Source organism: Giraffa tippelskirchi, chromosome 1 (genome assembly GCF_054371585.1).
Source record: "Giraffa tippelskirchi isolate mGirTip1 chromosome 1, T2T-mGirTip1v1.2.pri, whole genome shotgun sequence".
In the NCBI taxonomy this organism is placed as follows: domain Eukaryota; kingdom Metazoa; phylum Chordata; class Mammalia; order Artiodactyla; family Giraffidae; genus Giraffa; species Giraffa tippelskirchi.
Genome location: NC_137275.1, coordinates 46,327,145 through 46,351,157, shown reverse-complemented (window position 1 = coordinate 46,351,157; position 24,013 = coordinate 46,327,145). Strand labels below are relative to the sequence as shown.

The 24,013-nt window shown below is 38.7% G+C and overlaps 1 protein-coding gene across 2 annotated transcripts; it reads left to right on the top strand.

The window, feature by feature from the left end:
* The first annotated feature begins 23 nt into the window (after nt 1–23).
* On the top strand, nt 24–23,359 carry NIPAL1 (NIPA like domain containing 1). 2 transcript variants are annotated; one of them, XM_081518006.1, is made up of 6 exons: nt 24–142; nt 8,736–9,002; nt 14,207–14,263; nt 17,726–17,816; nt 19,496–19,656; nt 20,178–23,359. In XM_081518006.1, the coding sequence occupies exons 1-6, from the start codon at nt 97–99 to the stop codon at nt 20,792–20,794; spliced, it is 1,239 nt and encodes a 412-aa protein (XP_081374132.1). In that variant the 5' UTR covers nt 24–96; the 3' UTR covers nt 20,795–23,359. The 2 variants fall into 2 exon arrangements, with proteins under 2 accessions (XP_081374132.1, XP_081374189.1); XM_081518063.1 differs by lacking the exon at nt 14,207–14,263.
* Nucleotides 23,360–24,013: the final 654 nt, after the last annotated feature.

Sequence of the window (24,013 nt, the reverse complement as noted above, 5' to 3'; positions counted from 1 at the left end):
AGACCCCAGAGCTCCGCCCCAACGCACATGGGGAGCCGGAGAAGACTGGGTGCTTGAGGAGGGAGTTTCTGCGCCTGGGAAGCCCCGTTGGGGGCCATGGGGGGACAGGTGAGGCTGCCGCCCGGAGAGCCCTGCCGAGAAGGTGAGTGTCTGCTCCGGGCCGGAGGACTTGGCGTCCGGGTGGCGATGAGACACGGCGGGCGGTCGCGGGTACTTGTGGAGTCCAGAAAGGGAAACACCGACTCTTAACGTACTCATTCATGCATTTATTCATCCACTCAGCTGGTCAACAGATATTTATTGGTGCCAACAATATGCCAGACTCTATGGGAATGCCTGAGTCGAACAAGATATACGTGGCTTCCCACTCCCACTCCAGAAGACAGGTCCACGTAAATTATGGAGAGCTGAATGTCTTGCCGGGGTGTTCAGGGTGTTGTGGGAAGACTCCCATGTTTCTTCCGAGAAAGACGCTTCCACTGACTCAGAGTCACTTCCAGAGTCCGTGGTCTACGTCATCCCGTGGGCAGAGGGCGCGGCCGTGGACCCGAAGGGCGTCCAGTCTTGCGCCCAGCGCTGGCTTCGCGAAGCTCAAGCACGGTAGAGGGTCAGGCGCCCTGGACACCCCCGGGGGAGGACGTTGGATAAGGCTGGGCTGCCCACCTCTCTCCTCTTTCTTTGAGAGGTGAAAACGCCTCCAACCTCAGTAGCCTCGCGTCTGACTCCCTACAGAGTCACTTGGCTGCTTAAGGCGAGACCGGAACTGGGCGCAATCGTTTGCAGGTTTCTCGCTGCTCTGTGGCCTGGGTTTCTGCCCCAGGGTAAAGTCTTTGGGCGCCACCCCTTGCCCTTTGCTCGTGGGCTTTCTACAACTTTAGTACCGAAGGCGCATGTAACTCGGGATGAAACTAAGAACCTGGGGACCAGAATGGCGGGGAGGGGGCGCGGGCGGACAGTTTGTATCAGCTGAAATCACAGTTTTCAGTTTGTACAGAGTCCAGAGGAAAGCTGATTTCTGATTTACCCAGTAAGGGTGTAAAGAGGGAGGGGGCAATGAGAGACGTGGCAAGAACTCTACCTTCCCAAAACTTCGGGCAGATCCCCCGAGTTTCTCTTCCCTTGGCTCTCCCAGCTTATTCCTTGATGTGGAGAGGTATTGTTTGTTTTGTTTTTAAGGTGGAAGGCAGTGAACTAGTCAGAACAGTGCCAGGGAGAGAAAGAACGAACACAAAGAGTAAAATGCCTGAACAATTCACAAACTATTAGAAAGTTGTGGTTTTGAAAGTGGTTAGGAAGGCAGTAGGATCTAGAATTATTTCCTAGTCAATCTTTGTCCAAAGAATTCCTAAACCAGTAAGTCAGACTGTTACTAACACGTCCACTGTTACTAGCACATTCACCCTTATTTACCCAAGGATCTGTAAGGAGGATGTGTGAATTACCCTGCTTGTTTGAACTTAGGGATGATTTTCCTGCTTTGCTCATATATTTAGTTCCAACAAGAAATGTTCAGGCTCCATGTTTAATCGTAGTTTTTTGGTCATTAAGTCCTGCAAGACTCTTTGTGACTCCATGGACTGTAGCCCACCAGGCTCCTCTGTCCACGGAATTCTCCAGGCAAGAATACTGGAGTGGGTTGCCATTTCCTTCTCCAGAGGATCTTCCCGGTCCAGGGATGGAACTCGAGTCTCCTGCTTTGGCAGGCGGATTCTTCACCACTGAACCACCAAGGAAGCCCTCCATGTTTAATACCAAGGGTTAATTGTGGTAATTAATTGTGTGGGACTCCGGTGGCATCACGAACTCAATGGACATGAGTTTGAGCAACTCATGATGGTGAAGGACAGGGAACCTTGGCGTGCTGCAGTACGTGAGGTCAAAAAAAGTCGGACCCACGACAAAGCACACAACTGAGAGACTGAACAACGACTGGAGGAAAAGACTTGAGAGAAATCAGAATTGTTATCAGTGACACTTCTCTGGTGACTCAGTGGTGAACAATCTGCCTGCAATGCAGGAAATGCAGATGACTCCAATTAGATCCCTGGATCAGGAAGATCGCCTGGAGGAGGGAATGGCAACCCACTCCAGTCCTTTTGCCTGGAGAATCCCATGGACAGTGGATCCTGGTGGGCTGAAGTCCACAGGGTTGCAAAGAATCTGACATGACTGAAGCGACTGAGCACACAGGCAGTCTTCTCAGCTATGACACCCTCCTTAAGTCTTTCTTTGTCTATAAATTGAGAATAATTCCTACAGTTTAGAGTTTGAGGTATAGATGCAGGTGGGATTACATATGTAGCAAACACTTCAGAGTCTGACCTGACATGGAGTAAAGGATCCATTTTTCATTTGTTCACTTATTCAAATGACATTGACCTAGGTTCTATTAATAGAACAGAGAGATTTGCAAGACAGTCTGGGCCTAGAGGCCCAAATAATTGAATAAGTCTTCATAATTAGGAATCAAACCAAGTACAAAATTATTTGAGACTTTGTTTTTTTGTAGGTGCCCATCTGCATTCTCTGGCCTCTTGGATGCAATGGTATATGTTAATGATTCTGAGAGTTTACTCTTAAAAAAACCATATCATAAACATTTCTCAAAATTCCACCAAATGAATATAACTTTTATTAGCAGGGAAAGCTGTATTTTCTATATAAAATATAGCTTCTTTTATATTACACTAACATAGATTTTCTCCAGATTTTTACAAGAAAGTTAAAAGCATAAGTTTTTTTTTTCAAGTTTAAGTGCTCTAAGTGCTGAAATTTAAGTGCTCTAAGCTAGTAAAAATTCCTCACTAAAGTTTGTTCAGAAAACAATATGTTTTTAGTTGCAGCAGTTTATGTAGGAAATCTGATGGTCAACAGTCCTCATAGGGTATTTTGGCTTCCAGACATACTGATAGTAGGACGATCTTGTTTAGAGATACAAATTTTTAACTTTAAAAAAAAATAATCAACAGTATATGCTCAATTTTATTTGGATTAATTGAAATCATGGGCTTCTTACCCAGTCTTATCACAGTTTATTTCCAAACTTCCAGTTTATAGCAAAATTATTTCTCATTCTTATTCTGCTCCAAATTTTCTCTCCATTTCTGCTCCAAATTATTTCTCATTAGTATTCTACCCTCCTTATTCTTGTCTTTTTGTTAGTTTTCTCAATAAAATTGTCAGTTTCCATGAGAACAGAGACCTGTTTACCTGTCTTGTTGATCACTGTCTCCCACATTCCTAGAACAGGCCTGGCACACAGAAAGTATAATAAGAATTTAAGTGTTGATAAATGGTTACCTAACGTGGTGCCTTGTATGGTAGTTTGGGCTTCCCAGGTGGTGCTAGTGGTAAAGAACCCGCCTGCCAACGCAGGAGACACAGGAGATGCGGGTTCAATCCCTGGGTCTGGAAGATCCCCTGGAGAAGGAAATGGCAACCCATTCTAGTATTCTTGACGGAAGAATCCCATGGACAGAGGAGCTTGGCTGGCTACAGTCCTTAGGGTCACAAAGAGTTGGACACAACTGAAGTGACTTAGCACATACATGGTAGTTTGTTGAGTAAATAAATGAAATAGATCTGTGGATATACAATGTTGTTACGAAGCCATAATTAAGCTGTAAGAGGACTTTTGGTTGGTTGGCAGTGTTAAATTATACAGTGGAAAGTGAGAAATTAGGTTGGAAAGGCAGAGGAGGTCTTTCTAAGGAGGTGACAGTTCAGTGAAGAGAAGGAGTTAGCCATACCAGCCACTACTAGGACTAAGTAATAAGTGAAGGCTATTTACTTAAAAGCTTCTAAGGTGAGAAGAAATTAAGCCTATTAAAGAAAGAAGGGAGAAAATTAGAAAATGAGGTTACAGAGATACATGGAGGCAGGATTCTATAGGCCATTTTAGACTGTGGTGGCGATTTTGGATTTTTTCTGAATGGAAAGGGAAGCCATTGTAGAATTTTGGAAGGAGAAGTGACAGAAAAGGATAGACTTAACTAAAGGCTTATTTCACCTAAGCTTATGTCTTAGTACTCTTTGACTTCATCTCATGCCATCTCTCTTCTCTCATCAGCCAACCTGGCTAGTAAAGTTCCTTTCACCCTCCTCAAGGAAATTCCCACATCTGGGTGTTTGCATTTACTTTTAGCAGAGAGGTTTCTCCATTCAATGCTCTCTCTTAAAAAATACTCCTTTATGCTGCTTTTACTCCTTTCCATGACAGTCAATATATTCTGTAGTTTTTAGTTCACTTGTTTATTTTCCCCCATTAGAATGACTGTAGTAGAGCAGGAATTTTACTTTACTCACAGTTGTAACCCCAGCTTCTAGAAAATGCCTGACAGATGGTAGATACTCAATAAAAATACATTGAATCAGAGAATGAAAAGTGTTGTTTCAGAGAATGAGTGAGAGAGAGTAATGCAACATAATGTCAGAGGTGAGCAAGCTTCAGAACATGTAAAGCTCTTTAAAAATTAGAAATTTAAATTTTGTTATAACTGCCAAGAAAAATCATGGGGAATTAAGCAGGGGAGTGATGTAATCTGATTCACACTGGCTGATATTTGGAGAATAAATTGTAGGAGACACAAGAGATTTCATTCATTCTTTCCTTCGCTAATATAAACAGGCAAGTGTATCAGTCAGCTAGGGGCTTCCCTGGTGGCTCAGCAGTAAAAAATCTGGCTGCAAGGCAGGAGATGTGGGTTTGATTCCTGGGTCGGGAAGATCCCTTGAAGAAGGAAATGGTAACCCACTCCAGTATTCTTGCCTGGGAAATCCCATGGACAGAGGAGCCTGGCTGGCTACAGTCCATGGGGCTGTAAGAGTCAGACACAACTTAGTGATTAAACCACCAAACCACCACTATCAGTCAGCTATTGCTGTATTACACACAACCCAAACTTTAGGATGCTCAGGCTTCTGTTGTTGCAGTTCCCAGGCTCTGGAGTACAGGATCAATAGTTGTGGTACACAGGCTTATTTGCTCCGAGGTATGTGGGATCTTCCGGGAACAGGGATCCACCTGTGTCTTCTACATTGGCAAGCAGATTCTTTACCACTGAGCCACCAAGGGAGCCCCAAATTATTCTTTATAGACAAATAAGACTTGAAAAAACTATTCGAAGCATTTCATCTTTGTATAAACAACAATAAATTTTAACTGACTTTATTTGTGCTTTTTGTTCTTATGTTTCTGAAATAGAATAGTAGTCTGGGAATTGGATTATTTGGCCCTGATTTTGGCTGTTACTTGGCTTTGCCAAGTCACTTAATAACTTGGCATCAGTTTCTTTAAGATATCTTCCAGATACAAGTGCCTATGAATTTAGAGCTGGTCTATCAGCAATATTTATGAACTACCAGAATTATAAGTAAATTACTCTGGGAACCAAGATAGCTTATTGTCAAACCCATAAGTATTGAAGGGATCTTTAGACTCATTGAGTCAAACTCCCTCATTTTAGAGATGAAGAAACTGAAGTCAAGAGTGATGATTCAACTTGCCCAAGATTATAGATGATTAGTAATGGAATTTAAGGTGGGAAAAGGCATATAATCCTATAGAAAATTTGACTTTGTTATTAAATTTTTAAGTGTGTGTAGGAAGACATTCACATCTGTACCTAAAAGATACATCTTAAATTGAATCATATGAAACTGCTATTTTTTGTTGGGTCAAAAATTGTCAAATATCATCAACTTCATTTGGTTTAACATAATTGAGAACATTAGCAGCACTGTTTGTAAAAACAAAAACACTGCAAATTACCCAAATGTCCATAAACTATAAAATAGAAAAATTACTGGTGAGATAGTCATAACGTGGAATTCTATAGAACAGTAGGGGAAAAAGCAAACCTCACAGTCAGAGCATCGAGAATGACAAATCTCAAAAGCAAGCAAATCACCAAAGAATGCAAACTATATGATTACACTTTTAGAAAGTGCAAAAAGAAGAAAATGAAACAATTTATTATTTAAAGATATAATCTTATAGGGGAAGTTTCTCTTTTTTTGGCCATTCCCCATGGCATGTAGGATCTTAGTTCCCTGAGAACGCTTTGAACCCATGTCCCCTGCAGTGCAAGCTCCAAGTCTTAACCAGTGGACTAGCAGGGAAGTCCCGGGAAATCATCTTTTTTTAAGCAAGGACTATTAGACAGAAAATCAGATTAGTTGTTACCTCTGAGGGGTAATGTTTTATTTCTTAAATTAGGTGGTTGATATGTTGGTGTATATTATCTTTTCTTTATAACTGACACATATTTCCTAAATGTTAAATTCTTCAATATTTAGAACAATATATCATAACATTAAAGAAATGATACATGCTACATGCTCTTTGCTGACGGGAGCATGAATTGGTATAGACACTTGAAAGAGCTATTGGCAGTGTCTATTAAAATGAAAAAGAAGGAATGTAGTAGATTTTCTGTGTTAGGTAAAGTTTGGATTAAAGTCCTGGAGAATTACTTTGCTGACTATAATCTTAAGAAGCTACCTCAATTTTGAGACCTCTAATTGCTCTGAAACCCTCCCGTGTCCCTGCCCGCATACTCGGCTTCCTGCATCCCTCCTCTCCTGCCCTACAGCACTCCATACCCACCTACCAACCAGTCATTCCCTCATTCGTCCATATCTGCCGTGGCCTTCCTCTTTCATATGCTCCCCAAACATAAAACAATTTAAGTTCTAAGGTCAGTAACTAGACAATATTTTATTATTTTTCCTGCCATAAAGCTTGCAACATTGATGTCCATTTACAATGAGAACTTACAAAAGGCAACAAAGATTATTTTCGATCCCTTATCATCCTCTGCCCCCACGCCCCTTAAAATGTTGGAAAGATTTTGCTGTGTAAACAGTTCAGAAAGAGTATTGTTTCACTGGAATGAGGTCCACCCACACTGTTTCCAGAGATAAAGTTTTGGAATGGTTATGTTAACTACATAGTAAATGATACTGATGCAGCCATGGAATTTTCTGTCCAATTCAGTCAGATAGTTTCACAAAAATTCGTGTAATCGAAATTCTTAACTACCAAAAATTACTTTGGTAGTAATTGGGGGTTAGATGAGATGAACAGTGTCCAGGATTGCTTGTGGCTAGCTTATGTGAAAATTTGCAGCAGTTCTTACTAAAACAACCAGCCTGAAAAATTCCTCAGTTACAGTAAACTATCTCTGAAGTAATATAATTCTCCTTGGAATATGTAGAAGTTTTGTCTCAGAATTTACCCTGTATCTCTGAATCAAAGTTGGTTCATTTTCAAATTACAGAGATAAATAAAATAATAACCATGAAAAAACTGAATTCAATTATTTTACCTTTTGCTAGACTTGAGCTTAATAGTTGTTTCTCAACTGTATGTGTGGTAAAATTCACATAACTCATACTGCTTTTAGGGCTTCCCAGGTGGTGCTAGTGGTAATGAACCTGCCTGCCAGTGCACGAGACAAAAGATGTGCAGGTTCGATCTCTGGGTTGGGAAGATCCACTGTAGGAGGACATGGCAACTCACTCCAGTATTCTTGCCTGGAGAATCCCATGGACAGAGGAGTCTGGTGGGTTACAGTCCATACGGTTGCAAAGAGTTGGGCATGACTGAAGCAACTTAGCAGGCACGCACGCATACTGCTTTGCCCCAGAGGTGCACATCCCACTATTAAAGTTTTGTTTCTAAGACGTCATTTAGTCAAACTATCTTTTGTTGTTTACATGCTTTCTTAGGATTTTTGAGATGTAAAGCTGACTTTATTTCACTGAATCCTAAAATTGTAGTTAATTTGTCTTTGCCCATTTTTGTTCGGGGTAAGTCATGCTAGGAAAATATGCCTTTCAAATGGAAGAAAAAGTTGAGAAGATAGAAAACCTAGTCACAGAGTCACTGTGTTGGCAGCTTTTCAAGTGGAGAATAGATTATAAAATCTCTTAAACAGTATAAAATGTTTTCATTCTGTGTTTTAGTATTTAGCTCCCCACCCCTCCCCAAAAAAAGGCAGTAATAATAATGGGTCTGGTTCAGTGGATTTACATGCTTATTTGAATCCTCTTCAAGGGAAAAAAAAGGCCTACTGATATTTAATTCATTTTTCTATTATAGTCTATTTTATTAAGGTGGAAGTGAATTCGACTTGAAAAATTATTCTCTATGGGGAATGTGGTCTAGAAAACTAGACCCACTTTTAAACACTTCTTCTGAAATGCACATCAAGTGGGTTAGCTCAGTTTCCTGTTATGTGGTGATTTCTAGTCTAGTGGGGTGGCTGTGCTCTTTCCTACTTTTGGGCATTATACACACACTGATGCCTTCTGGGAGACACACTGATGGCGTGAAGGAGGGAAGTGGACGTGCGGAGGAGGGGGCTGTAATGAACTGCTGAGCCCAAGCCAGTGCACACAGCTCCTTGATGCTCCAGCAGGCTGCTGTTGGCTGAAACAAAGAACCAAGTGTTGCTATACTTTCCATTCAATAACAGGAATCCAGACTTTGATGTGAAGTCTGTCATGCTTAGATGATGACAGCTAAAGCACTTTGAAAACACTGTGAAGAACTTATATGTGTGAGCCCAGTGGAATGTGTCTGCCAGCCCATGGATCACATGCTGGAGACTGCCCATGAGGCAGTAAAAAAGTGTGTCAGTAGAGAAAGTTTCTATTTCTTGGAGAAAGAAAGAAAATGTTGATGCATCTCCCTTCTGTCAGTTGACATCTCCCCCTTTCCCTTTTTCCAGGCTATGTGCTGTCCCTGAGCTGTCCAAATGCCTCCCAGGCTTGGTGTGAGATCACACGTGTGTCACAGCTGCTGGCTTCTCCTGTCCTCTACAGGGACCTGAATTCCAGCATAACCAACCTGAGCGTTTCTACAAATACAGAGAACAAATACAGCCTGTATGTAGGCCTGGTACTGGCAATAAGTTCCAGTATTTTTATTGGCTCCAGTTTCATCTTGAAAAAAAAGGGCCTCTTGCAACTGGCCAAAAAGGGTGTCACTAGAGCTGGTAAGAGACAGATGCAACTAATGAATTCAAGTTTCTAATTGCAGGGATAATCCTATTGTAAGACCGCGGTGCTATGAGAATTTCAGAGAATTTCACTGTCTCTGTCTTAGCCCCTATCTCTGTTCTCAGCAGTTTCCAGGATTGAACCAGTTGTGTCTCCTTTAGGGTGAGACTAAAACTGGAGAGGTTTAGAGTGTGGAATGAGTTCTTCTTTCATAACCTTGTTGTTGTTCAGTTGCTAATTCATGTCTGACTCTTTGTGACCCTATGGACTGCAGCATGTCAGGCTTCCCTGTCCTTCACTGTCTCCAGGAGTTGGCTCAAACTCACATCCATTGAGTCAGTGATGCCATTCAACCATCTCATCCTCTGTCATCTTCTCCTCCTTAGTCTGAGATTTCAGGATTTAAAGTCAGATCAGGCTAAACACATCAGGGGGTTTTCTTTGCACTCAGAGTAAAATCCAAATCTCCAGCTTCATCTTCTGCTACCCTCCCTGCCACCTGCTTTTCTCTGGCTCTTGGAATTTACCAAGTTCTTTCCCACCTCAAGAGACAGGGGTTCAATCCCTGGGTCGGCAAGCTATCCTGGAGTAGGAAATGGCAACCCACCCCAGTATTCTTAGAGGAGCCTGGGGGGCTACAGTCCATAGGTTCAGCAAAGACTCAGACATGACTGAGCACAGCATGGCTCGGACAGCTTCCCACCTCAAGGTCTTTTCCTTTGCCTGCAACTCTCTTCTCCCTGCCCATCACTCGAAGACTCATCTTTCAGACTTCAACTAAAATATAACCACTCCAGAAAGGCCTTCTTGACCATCCTCTTTGGAAAGGTCTCACTCACCTCCATCCCTGCTATTATTTCACTAAGGGTTTCCTTCACTGTCGCTGGAATAATTTGTCATTGTACATTTATTGTTTATTTACTTGTTGTCAACAGGCTTGTTTATCAATAGTAGATTCACAAAAGCAGGAACCTTCCCTAGCATAGAGGTTGGCACCCAATAAGTATTGTCAAGTCAATAAAAGGATAGCAGTAGAATTAGGTTACTATTTGCAGTGACATTTCAGAAGCTGTTAGCTCTGCTTGACTGTCCTTCATTAGCCATGAATTTTCTATTCATTCTTATCAAGAATAATGTCTTTAAAAGCTAAATATTGTTCTAAGATCCATGGAGGATAATAAATGGTTATGAATTGCACAAACAAGTTTATAGAAGACATCATGAGAAATGCTGGGCTGGAAGAAACACAAGCTGAAATCAAGATTGCCGGGAGAAATATCAATAACCTCAGATATGCAGATGATACCACCCTTATGGGAGAAAGTGAAGAAGAACTAAAGAGCCTCTTGATGAAAGTGAAAGAGGAGAGTGAAGAAGTTGGCTTAAAGCTCAACGTTCAGAAAACTAAGATCATGGCATCTGGTCCCATCACTTCATGGCAAATAGATGGGGAAACAGTGGAAACAGTGACAGACTTTATTTTTGGGGGCTCCAAAATCCTGCTGATGGTGATTGCAGCCATGAAATTAAAAGACGCTTACTCCTTGGAAGGAAGGTTATGGCCAACCTAGATAGCATATTTAAAAGCAGAGACATTACTTTGCCAACAAAAGTCTGTCTAGTCAAGGCTATGGTTTTTCCAGTGATCATGAATGAATGTGAGAGTTGGACGATAAAGAAAGCTCAGCGCCACAGAGTTGATGCTTTTGAACTGTGATGTTGGAGAAGACTCTTGAGAGTCCCTTGGACTGCAAGGAGATCCAATCAATCCATCCTAAAGGAGATCAGTCCTGGGTGTTCATTGGAAGGACTGATGTTGAAGCTGAAACTCCAATACTTTGGCCACCTCATGCGAAGAGTTGACTCATTGGAAAAGACCCTAATGCTGGGTAGGATTGGGGGCAGGAGGAGAAGGGGACGACAGAGGATGAGATGGTTGGATGGCATCATCGACTTGATGAACATGGGTTTGGGTAGACTGCGGGAGTTGGCGATGGACAGAGAGGCCTGGCGTGCTGCAATTCATGGGGTCGCAAAGAGTCAGACACGACTGAGCGACTGAACTGAACTGAACTATTGAGGGGACACTGATTAAAATAGTTTAGCATTTAAAAAGATAGACAAAATAAAAGATAATTGAAAAGTCGAATAAGTCCATGCAGCAGTTTATTACACAATTTTTAAAGTGGCATTTCAGTCCACTAGAGAAAGGATGAATTATTCAATCGAAAGTATAGAGACAACTGGCAAAAACTAGAGGAGAAAAATGTAAGAGTTCTACTTTATACTATTTTTCACAATAGATTTCACATAGTATAAGTTAAATTTAAAATAAAATAATTTTTTTAAATCCTAAAAGAAAGTCTTCCTAAGCATAAAGATAAAGGAGGAAACAATTCTATATGAAGAAAGAGATTATCTGGATTGACCAAAAAAAATCCTACTTGAAAACACCTTTAACTGAAACTGTAAAGGAAATGACATGTGGGGGAGAAAGTTTCAAAATATATGACAAAAGGTAGTTAGGATCCACAATATATAAAAAGTGACTATAGCTGATAATCCCGGGAGAAGGAAATGGCAACCCACTCCAGTATTCTGTCCCTGGAGAATCCCAGGGACAGAGGACCCTGGCAGGCTACAGTCCATGGGGTCTCAAAAAAGTCAGACATGACTTAGGTGTGACTAAACAACAACAATAGTTGATAAGAAAAAGATTAGTACCTAACAGAAAAAGACAAAGCACATAAACAAGGAACTCACAGAATAAGAGTTATAAGTGGCCAGTAAACATACTTAAGTAAATGTTAATTCACTAGTACCCAAACAGGTATCAACTATGTAACAATGGGCTCTGGGGTTGTTGCCTACTATTCTAACAAGATTTGGTTTTTCTTTAAAAAATAATGCCCTATGCTTGAGAAATAAATAGCTTTCTCAAACATTGCTGGAAGCAATATAAATGGGTACAAACTTTCCTGAGAGAAATTTGAGAAAGTTTAAAATGTTACCATCTTAAAATCTAATAATTCCACTTCTGGGAATTTATCTTAAGAAGTGAATGAAACTACAGTAATAAAAATAGCATCATATTGGCACAAAAACAGACGTATAGATCAATGGAACAGAATAGACAGTCCAGAGATAACCCACACATCTACAGCCAATTATTCTATTATAAAGCAAGCAAGAATATATAATGGAGAAAAGACAGTTTCTTCAACAAGTGGTATTGGGATAACTGGACAGCTAAATGTAAATCAAGGAAATTAGAACATTCCCTCACATCATATACAAAAATAAACTCAAAATGGTTTAAAGACCTAACTATAAGATGTGACACCATAAAACTCCTAGAGGAGAACATAGGCAAAACATTCTTGGACATAAATCATAGCAATATTTTTATATCAGTCTCCCAAGACAAAAGAAATAAAAGCAAAAATAAATAGGACCTAATCAACCTTAAAGCTTTTGCTTAGCAAGGGAAACCATCAACAAAACAAAAAAGACAACCTATGTAATGAGAGAAAGTATTTGCCAACAGTGTGACCAACAAAGAGTTAATATCCAAAATATACAAATAGCTCATACAACTCAATATCAAAACAAACAACCCAATCAAAAAATGGCAAAACACTTAAATAGACATTTTTCCAAAGAAGACATTCATATGACCTATAGACACATGAAAAGATGTTCAATATCACTAATTATCAGGGAAATGCAAATCAAAACTATAGTGAGGTATTGTCTCACCCTGGTCAGAATGGCCATCATTAAAAAGTCCACAGACAAATGACTGGAGAGAGTGTGGAGAGAAGGGAACCCTCCTATACTGTTGGTGGGAAGTTAAATTGGTACAGCCACTATGGAAAACAGATTGGAGGTTTCTTAGAACACTAAAATAGAGTTACCATATGACCCAGCAATCCCATTCCTGGGCATATAGTCAAAAAGACAAAACCTCTAATTTGAAAAGACATATACACCCCAGTGTTCAAAGCAGCACTATTTACAAGAGCCAAAGCATTTAAACAACCCAAGTGCTCATCAACAGATGATTGGCTTAAGAAGATGGGACATATAAATATAATGGAATATTACCCAATCATAAAGATGAATTAAATCTTGCCATTTACACCAACAAAACGCACCTAGAGAATATAATACTAAGTCAAACAGAGAAAGACAAATATATTACTTATATGTGGAATCTACCAAATAATGCAAATGAATATATATATATATAAGAGAGCTAAATTCACAGACATAGAAAACAAACTTATGGTTACCAAAGGGAAGGGGATAAATTAGGATAAATTAGAAGTATGAGATTAAGAGATACAAACTACTGTACATAAAATAGATGAGCAACAAATATTTGCTGTATAGCATATAGAACTACATTCAATATCTTGTAATACCCTATAATGGAAATTAATCTGAAATATATATATAACTGAATCACTTTGCTGTACACCTGGAACTAACACAATATTGTAAATCAAGTATATTTTAATTTTTTAAAAAAAGAATTAAACACATCCAATATAACCATTATGGTCTATAAAGTAAAACAGTAAAAAACTAAAATAAAATAAAGAGTGAATAAGAATTCAACCTAGATTTACATATCTGGATGTTTATAATATTTAAGGGTTTTATATAATGATAAAAAAACTAGGAACTATATATATATATATATACACTCTATGTTTGAGTGTCTGTGTGGTCTCATACAGGTTAATAATAATATACCAGACTTTGGAATGTTCAATCATTAGTTAAGGGCTGAGAAAGTATTTCTACTAAGTTTTTTAAAAGCAGCATATGAAATCATATTTTAATGTTCCAATTTAGTTATTTGCAAATTTTGTAAGGAAAAAAATCATAAATAAGTGGTTAATCTCAGTTTTTAGGTTTGCATTTTTTTTGAGTTTGACAATAATAAACCTCATGACTAATTTTCCTGCAAATGAAGAAAACTTACTTTCTGTAGAAATCAAAGGCAACGTAAAGAAAACTCTAGGAGATCTCTAGAAATGACTGAGTAAGTAAACTAAAAGATGAGATATACTGAGTAGGCCTTAAGTCTTTGTTTTTTCCAACAATATTCTGGGACCTTTTATAGAAGTTAATTCCCCAAACCCTCTTCTTCCACTTTAGAACTTAATTTCTATTTTCATCATTTTCCTAGGACAAGGTGGACATTCTTACCTCAAGGAATGGCTCTGGTGGGCAGGATTACTCTCAAGTGAGTCCATAATGCCAAGAATAGTGTTTGCTTGCTAAATGATGAATAAATTACATGCAGTTGTTCAAATTGATCAATTTATCCAACTGGTAAGGCTGGCATATAAGTCTGGAAGATTTTGTGTGGGCATAATGTCATATATAAATTAAGTCCTATGAATTTAGAATTAATTTTTATTCTGTCTTCCTCCCACCCCCATGTTCTCAATACTATCTTGGAATGCCAGGAAAAAACTTACCATCTGAAATCTTGTTTTATCACAAACTTCTCCTTCTCTTGTATTTTATTCCCCATAATAATTGAAGAAAATGCTTCCCTCCTACATTTCCCCAGCTCCTAATTCTATATGTGACTATTCTAGCTACATAGAGTGGGTAACTTTCCTAGCAAGGACCAAAACGTGGATAAATGAAAGTCCCCTTGAGCTGCTTAGTTCTGAACAAACGGAGAGGAGGTGAAGATTGTCAGCATTCTCCCTCCTCCTAGACTTGACCAGAGGATTAAATGAGACTCTGTATGAGGTGAAAGCACTTCATTAATGTGATGTCCAGAGAGAAGGCAGTGTTATCTCTCAAGCACTTTCTCCCTCCTAACTCCTCTGAACTTTCTCAAATTCCAAGCCTTAAACTTCCAGAGAAAGGACCTCATAAATTGTAGTTTCACACACTTGCCAGCCATCTCCCTCTGCAGCCAGAAGCCTTTAAACTTCCATCAGTTTTCCTGTACCAAGTAAAACATTTCCATATTTTTGAGATTCTCTTAAAAGAAAGAAATGGATAACTTTTTTTTTTTTAACAAATGGTGGTATCTAAAAGGCTTGTTACCTCAAGACTGGGTTCAACCTCTTGGTGGGTGTCAAAAGATACAACCAAACCAAAGATAAGAAGAAGGAAGGATTTATCGCTTGGAGCAGGCAAGGAGAATTCTGGGGATCTTTCCTAAAGCACTGTCTCCCCAAACAGCAAATTGGGAAAGTTTCAAGCTCAAAGTATGTGCATATTCATGGAGGGCTTGAGCAGAGGAGAATTCAACGTAGAAATGGGATGAAGGTTGATAAAATCCAAGCGAAAGCTTATATCCAGTTGATAGAAGTCACGAGGGTTGGGCAAGTTCAACATCCCCCCTTAGGTTCAAGTGGATCTAGTGGTGGAGAGGATTTAAATTCTGCTGCTGCTGCTAAGTCGCTTCAGTCGTGTCCGACTCTGTGCGACCCCATAGACGGCAGCCCACCAGGCTCCGCCGTCCCTGGGATTCTCCAAGCAAGAGTACTGGAGTGGGTTGCCATTTCCTTCTCCAGTGCATGAAAGGGAAAAGTGAAAGTGAAGTCGTTCAGTCGTATCCGACTCTTAGCGACCCCATGGGCTGCAGCCTACCAGGCTCCTCCGTCCATGGAATTTTCCAGGCAAGAGTATGGAGTGGGACGCCATTGCCTTCTCCTTAAATTCTGCAAAATAGCTCAAGAAAGTACTTTAGGCTCACCTTTCCACTAAACCAGAACTGGGAGTCTTCACAACCAATTTATCATCTTTTCTGTTGTTGCTTTTCTTGCCCGATAACAGTTTGTCCTTGTGTTCCTTTAAGATCATTAATTACTGAGGCCTGTTCAAGAGCAAGCACTGTGGGCAGGCTTAGAGCACACAATAACTTAGGCCTAAAATGGCTTCTCTTATGTCAAAAAGCTGTATCTGGTTCTTTTCTGGGAAACCCATACCCTATCTGCTTACAAGATGGTAAATAAAAATAATTTAAATTTATATAGCTTTTTTTCAATTTTTAAGATGTTTTCACGTTTGTTTTCTTACTTCATTTGAGTAACTGTTGTCGGGGACCATACTGGGAAGATTCCAAATAAATACTTGGATGATTCTCTTTCCTTTACTCTCGCTCACTCGTATCTCCCCACCCTCTACCTATGCAATAGAAAGTAGAAGAAGAATACTATATGGCTACATTTGTAATTGTATTCTCACCATGCACATGGTTTCTACAAGTACTGAAGAGAGAAAAGCATTGTCTTCAACATTAGAGATTTTTACCTAGAGACAAACATATAGTACTTCTTGAAGTCAGTATTTTCCTGGAAAGCTATCATGATAAAAATATAAATAATGAGTATTCAAGAAAGCTTATGTTGATGAAAAATTAACTAGTCAATATAAAAAAAAAATGGAAAATTTTATTCAAGCCAAATTGAGAATTATAACCTGAGAACAGCCTCTCAGCAAACTATTCTGCCTGTTAGAGATCAAAGCACAGTTGTATAAGTTTTTTGAGACAGGAGGCGTGTACATTAAATGCTGTATAATGAACACTTTACACAATCCAGAGATGCACTTACAAAGAAGGTAGTGGGCCCTTCAAGATTAAGGAGGAAGGATATCTGCTAAGGAGGTCTGGTTAACTCACAAGGCACCCTAAAGGGGAGAGGGGAGGCCCAAATGGGAAAAAAAATTATGTTTACATTTTTCTCATCTTGCCATAAAATATGAATTTTATTTCATTGCTTACGATTCCAAGAAAACTACCATTGTTGCTGTTATACACAGTCTCTTAATTGTTCCTTTCTGTATGTTTCTATTTGTTTTATGATGTTTTGAAGCTGATTACTCTTGCAGATCTGGTTGGGGATTGGGGTAGGGGTTGGGAGTGGAGTGGAGTTGATAGCAGCCAGAGGGAAAAAGAAAAAGTGTACTGGTGTCTTTTATCTGTTCCAGAAGCTCTCTCAACAAGAAGTATGTGCTTGGCATAGTTGTGGTGTGAAATACTACATTGTGTGGGCAAGCATTCAGTTGTGACCGAGGAGAATAATCTGCCCTCAATACAAGAACCCAGCTCTTAAGAGGGATCTTCCGTTGCTCCAGAAGTTAATTGCATCCCTCTACCAGAAGTCTGGAGTTGCTCAGATAAGAAAAAGCTTCCAGGAGCACATTGTTAGGACTTGAGCTACTAAAATACTGCTACTTGCTTGTAGATTCCCTGCAATCCAGGGGTGCCTGACTACACAGGCCTGTGGGTATCTCTGCCTATCCCCTGCCTGGACTGTACCCCTCTAGAAAGCATTCTAATTTTACAAGATGCTTTATTGTTAATTTGCCCAACAGTAGGTACTCTTGAGCAAACAATAATTCTCTGCTCACTCCAAAGCCTACCTCTACCAGATTTCATCAGAGTGACCAACTATGTTTCTGGTACAAAAGTAACTAAAATCTTTACTGAAGGTCTTTTAAAATAGATATTTCCCTGTCACCACTTTTTGCATTAGTGAGTTTGCATCATCCAGGTAATTATGGTTTATCTGCAACCTTTTAATATCAAACTTTCCCCACCTTCCCTAAAAGAAGTTAAATTATTCCTTTTCATTAGATATGAGAGTCTTCAGAATAAAAGACTACTGTTTTGCATGTGTCAGTTGTGGAATACATGTGCTTATCCTTTATATTAACGCTGCTGCTTGCTTTCCAGTGGGAGCAGGAGAGGTTGTGAATTTTGCAGCTTATGCTTTCGCTCCTGCCACTCTGGTCACCTCACTGGGTGCTCTGAGTGTTCTTGTAAGGTACGTGAGCAGTAAGGAACTTGGCTTCTGTAGAGATTTTAATATTATGATTCCCATAACCTGCAAGAAGTAGATTACTAAGCGTATCTCAAAGCAAAATTTTGAAAATCACAAAAAATAATTCGAGAAGATTCCACAATAAATAGCAGTAGAAAACGAGTGTCTTCCTGCCAAACTTAAGGTAATTGTGTGTTTTCTTTGTGAAGATTCAGTGAAGCCAAGCAGTTTTTCCCCTCTCACCTGAGCAAATTGCCACAACCCTCTTAATGCTTTCTGTTGTCATAGTGGTTAATGACCATAGTTATCAGAGGACTTTAAAAAGCATGATGTTTGGGTTAAATTTCAGCTCTTACTAAAACTCTTGCATTATCTGCTGAATTACTTCTGTTCGGAGACATCTTAGTTTCTTTTAGTCCTGCAAACAGGAGTCATTTTCCTGTCAATAGAAAATGGATCTAATACATCTGAGTTGGTCATTATTATGATCCCAAATGAATGTGTTCCATGAGCCCATGAACTGTTTTATTTTGTAACTAAGCAACTGTTGTGTTTGTTGTCTTTTCCTTTTATCTCCATTATCAACCTCTAGAAGAAGGTTTATGACTAGGCCTACCCACTGGTGGGAGTGCCAGGGCATAAGGAGAAGGGACCACAGCTGACCTAGTGGTTGAACAGCAGGATGGCATAATCTGTGTCCATGGTGGTGCCAATCTAGAACTTCCTAAGGCCATAGCAACCAAAGTAGTGGGAGCATTGGATAGGTGAAAGTATCAGGGCAATAGCAGCTGGTAAGGAAGTATTTTAGTATTTTGACAACCCATTTGGTTGTACTTGTGTGTACCAGCTAAATACTGGCCCTGAAGAGCAGAGTTAATGCTTCTTTAGGCTTCTATCTTTCTTTGAAGCTTTCATGAGCATGCATATTCTAAATGTATCATGCCTGTAAGATGTAAAAATATCTTCTACTTTGACTTTGCAAGAGAAGATGGGAAAATTGAAAACAAATTGAGTGGGACCTCTTAGAAGGTCATGGGAAATTTTCAGGTGTACAGAATGCCTATTATAATGTTTTAGATATAAAAGCAATTAAGCAGATTTGATTAATCATCTTTTCTGTAATCAGAGTACAGATGTAGAAAATAAACTTACAGCTACCAGAAGGTGAAGGGAGAGGAAGGGATAAATTGGAAGACTGGAATTGACATATACACATTACTATATATAAAATAGACAACTAATAAGAACCTACTGTATAGCTCAGGGAAGTCTACTCAATACTCTGTAATGGCCTATATGGGAAAAGAATCTAAAAAGAGTGGATATATGCATATGTATAGCAATTCACTTCGCTGTATTCCTGAAACTAACAGAACATTGTAAATCAACTGTACTCTCATAATATTTTTTTAAAATAGCAAACTACCAATGATTTTTAAAATGTTAATCTTAAAGTTTGACAAATGAAAGAAATTTTTCTAAATACAAATTTAGTAATATATAACGAACTTCACACACACATAAATAAAGCAAGCAAGCTAATTGGGGTTTTCAGTGTCACATAGCATATTCCAATCAATTGTTTGAGATACAGACTGGTGCACACCACAGCGTGACAACTGAGCTGCTGTGGAATCCAAAGGTAACTGAATAAGAATGATTTTTTTTCCTTTTTCCCACAGTGCAATATTGTCTTCCTACTTTTTAAATGAGCAGTTGAACATTCATGGGAAAATAGGCTGCCTATTAAGTATATTGGGATCAACTGTGATGGTTATCCACGCCCCACAAGAAGAGAATGTTGCTACTCTGCATGAAATGGAAATGAAATTGAGAGACCCAGGTCTGTAATTCACCCGAAAGAGACACTCAAATTCTGCTCCACTTTCTCTCATCACATGAGTTTGTAATAATATTGTAATATACTTCCTGCAAGCCTGTCTGTGGGTTGAGATATAGTAAGGTTTGACTGAGTAGTACAAGTCTTCTGAAAAGGTGCCACAATTTATTTTTGTGTCCGTCCTTTGCTTCCACAGAATGAAGGGAAGAGATGGGAATTGGAGAGGGGAAATGCTTATATTCCAACCCAAACTTTGACATCTTCCTCATTCTGAAAATAAAGTCAATCAGGCAATACCTGCTGTACCTTATAGTGTTGTCTGTGAGGTTCAAATATGTCTGTGAAAGTCCATTGTGAGATATCAAAAGCTATGCAGTAACATGTTGTTGCTGTTCCTGTTTTTAATTTAATCATGGTTCTCTTTCTAAAATACTTATGCTCCTAAACTCGTGACTAACAAGATTTCACAAAGACCTGACCCTATTGGCATTTTCTGAAATCTAATTCTTTTCTCCTTCTAACAGGATTTATCTGCTTTGCTGTGATCATAACTGTGATCTCCTTGGTACTAATTTTGATTGTGGCACCCAAGAAAGGACAGACCAATATATTGGTCTACATATCAATCTGCTCATTGATTGGAGCATTTTCAGTTTCCTCTGTCAAGGGCTTGGGAATTGCCATTAAGGAACTACTGGAATGGAAGCCCGTTTATAAGCATCCCCTGGTCTTTGTTTTGTTGGCTGTACTTGTGCTTTCAGTGACAACACAGATCAACTATCTCAACAAGGCACTGGACACCTTTAATACATCTCTTGTGACTCCCATTTATTACGTGTTGTTCACATCCATGGTAGTGACTTGCTCTGCCATCTTATTCCGAGAATGGTATGGCATGAATGCTGGAGATGTCATTGGGACTTTGAGTGGGTTCTTCACCATCATCAATGGCATCTTCCTTCTACATGCTTTTAAAAACATTGACATTACCTGGAGTGACCTGACATCCACTACTCGGAAAGAAGTCCTCTCTGCGAATGGCAGTGAAGACAAATACGTCTTACTAGAGAACACAGACTATTCAGTCCCAGGATTCGATGATGACGTTACCTTGTATAGCAGGACTGATCAAAATCCCTAGAAACCTGAACTTTAACCACCAGGAGACACTTGGAGAGGAGAAGGAATACCTGATTCTTGAAAGAAATATTAGGAAAGCTGGCATTTTTAAAGTTCTAACTAATAATGTAGACGTGAGGCCAAATAAAAATGCCTGCACTTTTGGCCATCAAGTTTGAAAAATCAAAGTTTTGGTCCTTCTCCAGAAGACTTCTGCTGTTTTTCATTTCTGCAAACTTGAAACAGTCCCTAAGGATGAAAGAAGTCAAAGAATTGGATAACTCTTAGAATAATCTCTTTCTTCTGGTCACAGGGTGTTTGACTCTGCCAGGTGGCTCTTCATTTCTTTGGCTGCTATTCTTAGTGTCTCAGTAATTCATAGGTAAACTGAACTGTGTACTGATAAGCAGAATATCAGTCATCACTCTCTAATGAGTCATAGTTTCGAATTATTAAGACTGAGAAGCGAGATCACCGATGCTTCCCCTCGTTCTACAACTTCCTTCTTTCTAAACTAAATAGCTCAAGGGAAGAATGTTAAAGAACATACACATGTTGGAAATCTGCTCAGTGGTATGCTAGACTGTGCAAGACACATGTGCCCATGAAGGGCTTATAAATTGTAATTTATTGATATATCAGAGGTTTATTAACAATTAAAGTGGGAGAATGGAAGAGAAAAATACTTAATAGCTTGGGTAAATTAAACTATTTTTCCTTTTCACAAAAACAAATGCACATGATTATGTTCATGGGTTCTTTTAATTCAGACCTGAACAACATAGGATAAAATTGAGTTTCTGAAGAAGTACAAGTGATTTCGGCTTTGGAGTTCTTTATATTCATTTTGTTCTTTACTTTTATTATTATTATCCCAAAGGTCATTTTTCTTATTGATGTAGAGACTTTCAAAGAGTAATTGCTACATTGTTTTAGCATTATATTGTACACTTCAATTTTTCTCAAAGGTTTAATCCCCAAAGGGTGGGTTTTCCACAAACTAGAAACAAATAGAAAAATCTTTATGAAATACCTGAATGAGTTATCATAATTGTCCTCTTGAAATCTGGCACTTTCACTTTTATTAAGGAAATTATAATTGGTTACTAACCTTTTAAAAATATACATATCCTACCACGATAAGTGGTAGATTGTCTTTTTCTGTTGAATTTAATCCTGGCCATGCTTTGCATACATTTTATTGTAATTATCTGGGGAGAATAGGAAGGTGGGTTAACTTCTTAGAAAACAAAATACTAAGACCTCAGGGACTAGTACAGGGAAATACATTTTCATGTTAAAGCCTGTATAAAATCTTCCTATCTCACTCCAAGTGCATGGGAGAAGTAACAATTTTGGTGGTCTTTACTGTTTATGGGTAGATTACTCATCACTCATTGATTTAATGGAAAAGAAATTAGCTATATTATTTCTAGACCAAAAGTTACTTCTCTCAAAAAAATCCTAACCCCAAAATTATGACATTAAAAAAACAAAAACCCTTCAGTTTGCCTGGATTTTTCTTCTCTAACGTCAAATGTTATTAGTTTGTTTATAATCTAGCTCAAGTCTATCCTGGGTAATAGTAGTAGATTCTTTTCTTCAGAATTCCATTAAAGTGACTTGAGCATTTCCACAGGATCGTTGAACTATGACTGACATCCACAGTGATGACCCGAGATGATTGCAAAGTTCTAAAATGCTGGTATAGTCTCTTTAGCATAGGGCTTCCCAGATGGCACTAATGATAAAGAACCAGCCTACTAATGCAAGAGACATGAGAAACACAGGTTCGATCCCTGGATTAGGAAGATCCCCTGGAGAAGGGCATGACAACCCACTCCAGTGTTCTTGCCTGGAGAATCCTATGGACACATGGGCCTGGCAGTCTACAGTCCATGGGGTTGCAAAGAGTTGGACACAACTGAAGTGACTTAGCACGCAGGCAGTGTTGAGTGCAATTCAGTGCCTTCCAAATTTTTGAAAATTGATAATCCGTGGAAGATTCTCAGGTCAAATATATGTTTACTCTGTTGATTGCTGTTTCATTTAAATTGTATATCAGACACATAAGTTATGAACACAAGCTTGTAGAAAACGTGGTTTCTAAAAAGGTAGTGGTTGAAAGTTGTAGAAATTCATTTAAAGTTTTTCTTTTTTTCTGTTGAAAACTGTTGCTTTCTCCAGGACACCTTCTCAGTGAGCAAATTCATAGCATCCAACCTGAGGCCAAGGTAGTCCTCCATTTAACTGAATCTTGGTTTCAGATATTTCCTCAATGTCACCTGTTACAAAGCTTTGCCCTTGGTATATTGTGCCCAGCTTGAAGGTTCCTGGAATACAAGAAACCATGTGTACCCTGGGATGGATAATGAACTGGTGTTGACACATATCCCCAGGAGGAAGTCTCAGAAAGATCGAATGAGTTTAAATATATTGAGAAACAATGAAACATTTGAAAAACTCTAAAAATCTCTGGTGAGCATATGCATTGAAAAAGCAAAATGTTGCAAATCCAAAACCCAGAATACTTTTTCCCAAATAGGAAGATGTTGTCTAAGGAGGAATAAAATGCTGGATCCCTGTATTCAGACTGTGTTAGTTTTAACTGGTACTTTCAAATGTATATATTTTAATATATATATATACTTTATCTCAGATACCTTAAGATTTATTATGTGAAAATCTGTACATGTAGCATCAAGGGTCACAAAGCTGTCTTCACACAGCCAAAAGGAAAGCCTTTCCTCATTCTGTAAACATAGTAGTTTCATTTTATTTTCCAACGTACAATTTTATTCTTAGATAATGGTTAATTATTTAATTTTTAGTTCAGATTTCTGAATGTTCATAAATGCCTCTAGATTTGGCAGCATGCAATTAACATTTTTTAAGAGTATGAAATCAAATATATGTATACGGAAAGCACTCACATTACCCCTGACATTGAGGCATTCAATACAATTCACTTCTCATTGAAACATTTTAATTCTCATAGTCTTAATATTAGACTGATAAGGACCATTAGTCGTCAGTTTTCATAAATTCTTTTTTGTTCTCAGTTTGTCACTTTAGTTCATTTTTAATAATTCAAGTGAAAATGAATCCTACTAGTGTAGTATCAACAATACAAAATGTCAGACAAAAATATTTTTCTTAATAAAACCAAACTAAATAGTTTTTATACCCCAATAAAGCTTTGTAGAAAATAACTTATATCAATATATATGAAATATCTTCA

Excerpts from the sequence above, each read along its gene's own strand:
- NIPAL1 (XM_081518006.1), top strand. The coding sequence starts at position 97 with ATGGGGGGACAGGTGAGGCTGCCGCCCGGAGAGCCCTGCCGAGAAG. Across the intron at positions 9,003-14,206 it reads AAAGGGTGTCACTAGAGCTG|GACAAGGTGGACATTCTTAC; the intron begins GTAAGAGACAGA and ends TCATTTTCCTAG. Across the intron at positions 14,264-17,725 it reads GTGGGCAGGATTACTCTCAA|TGGGAGCAGGAGAGGTTGTG; the intron begins GTGAGTCCATAA and ends CTTGCTTTCCAG.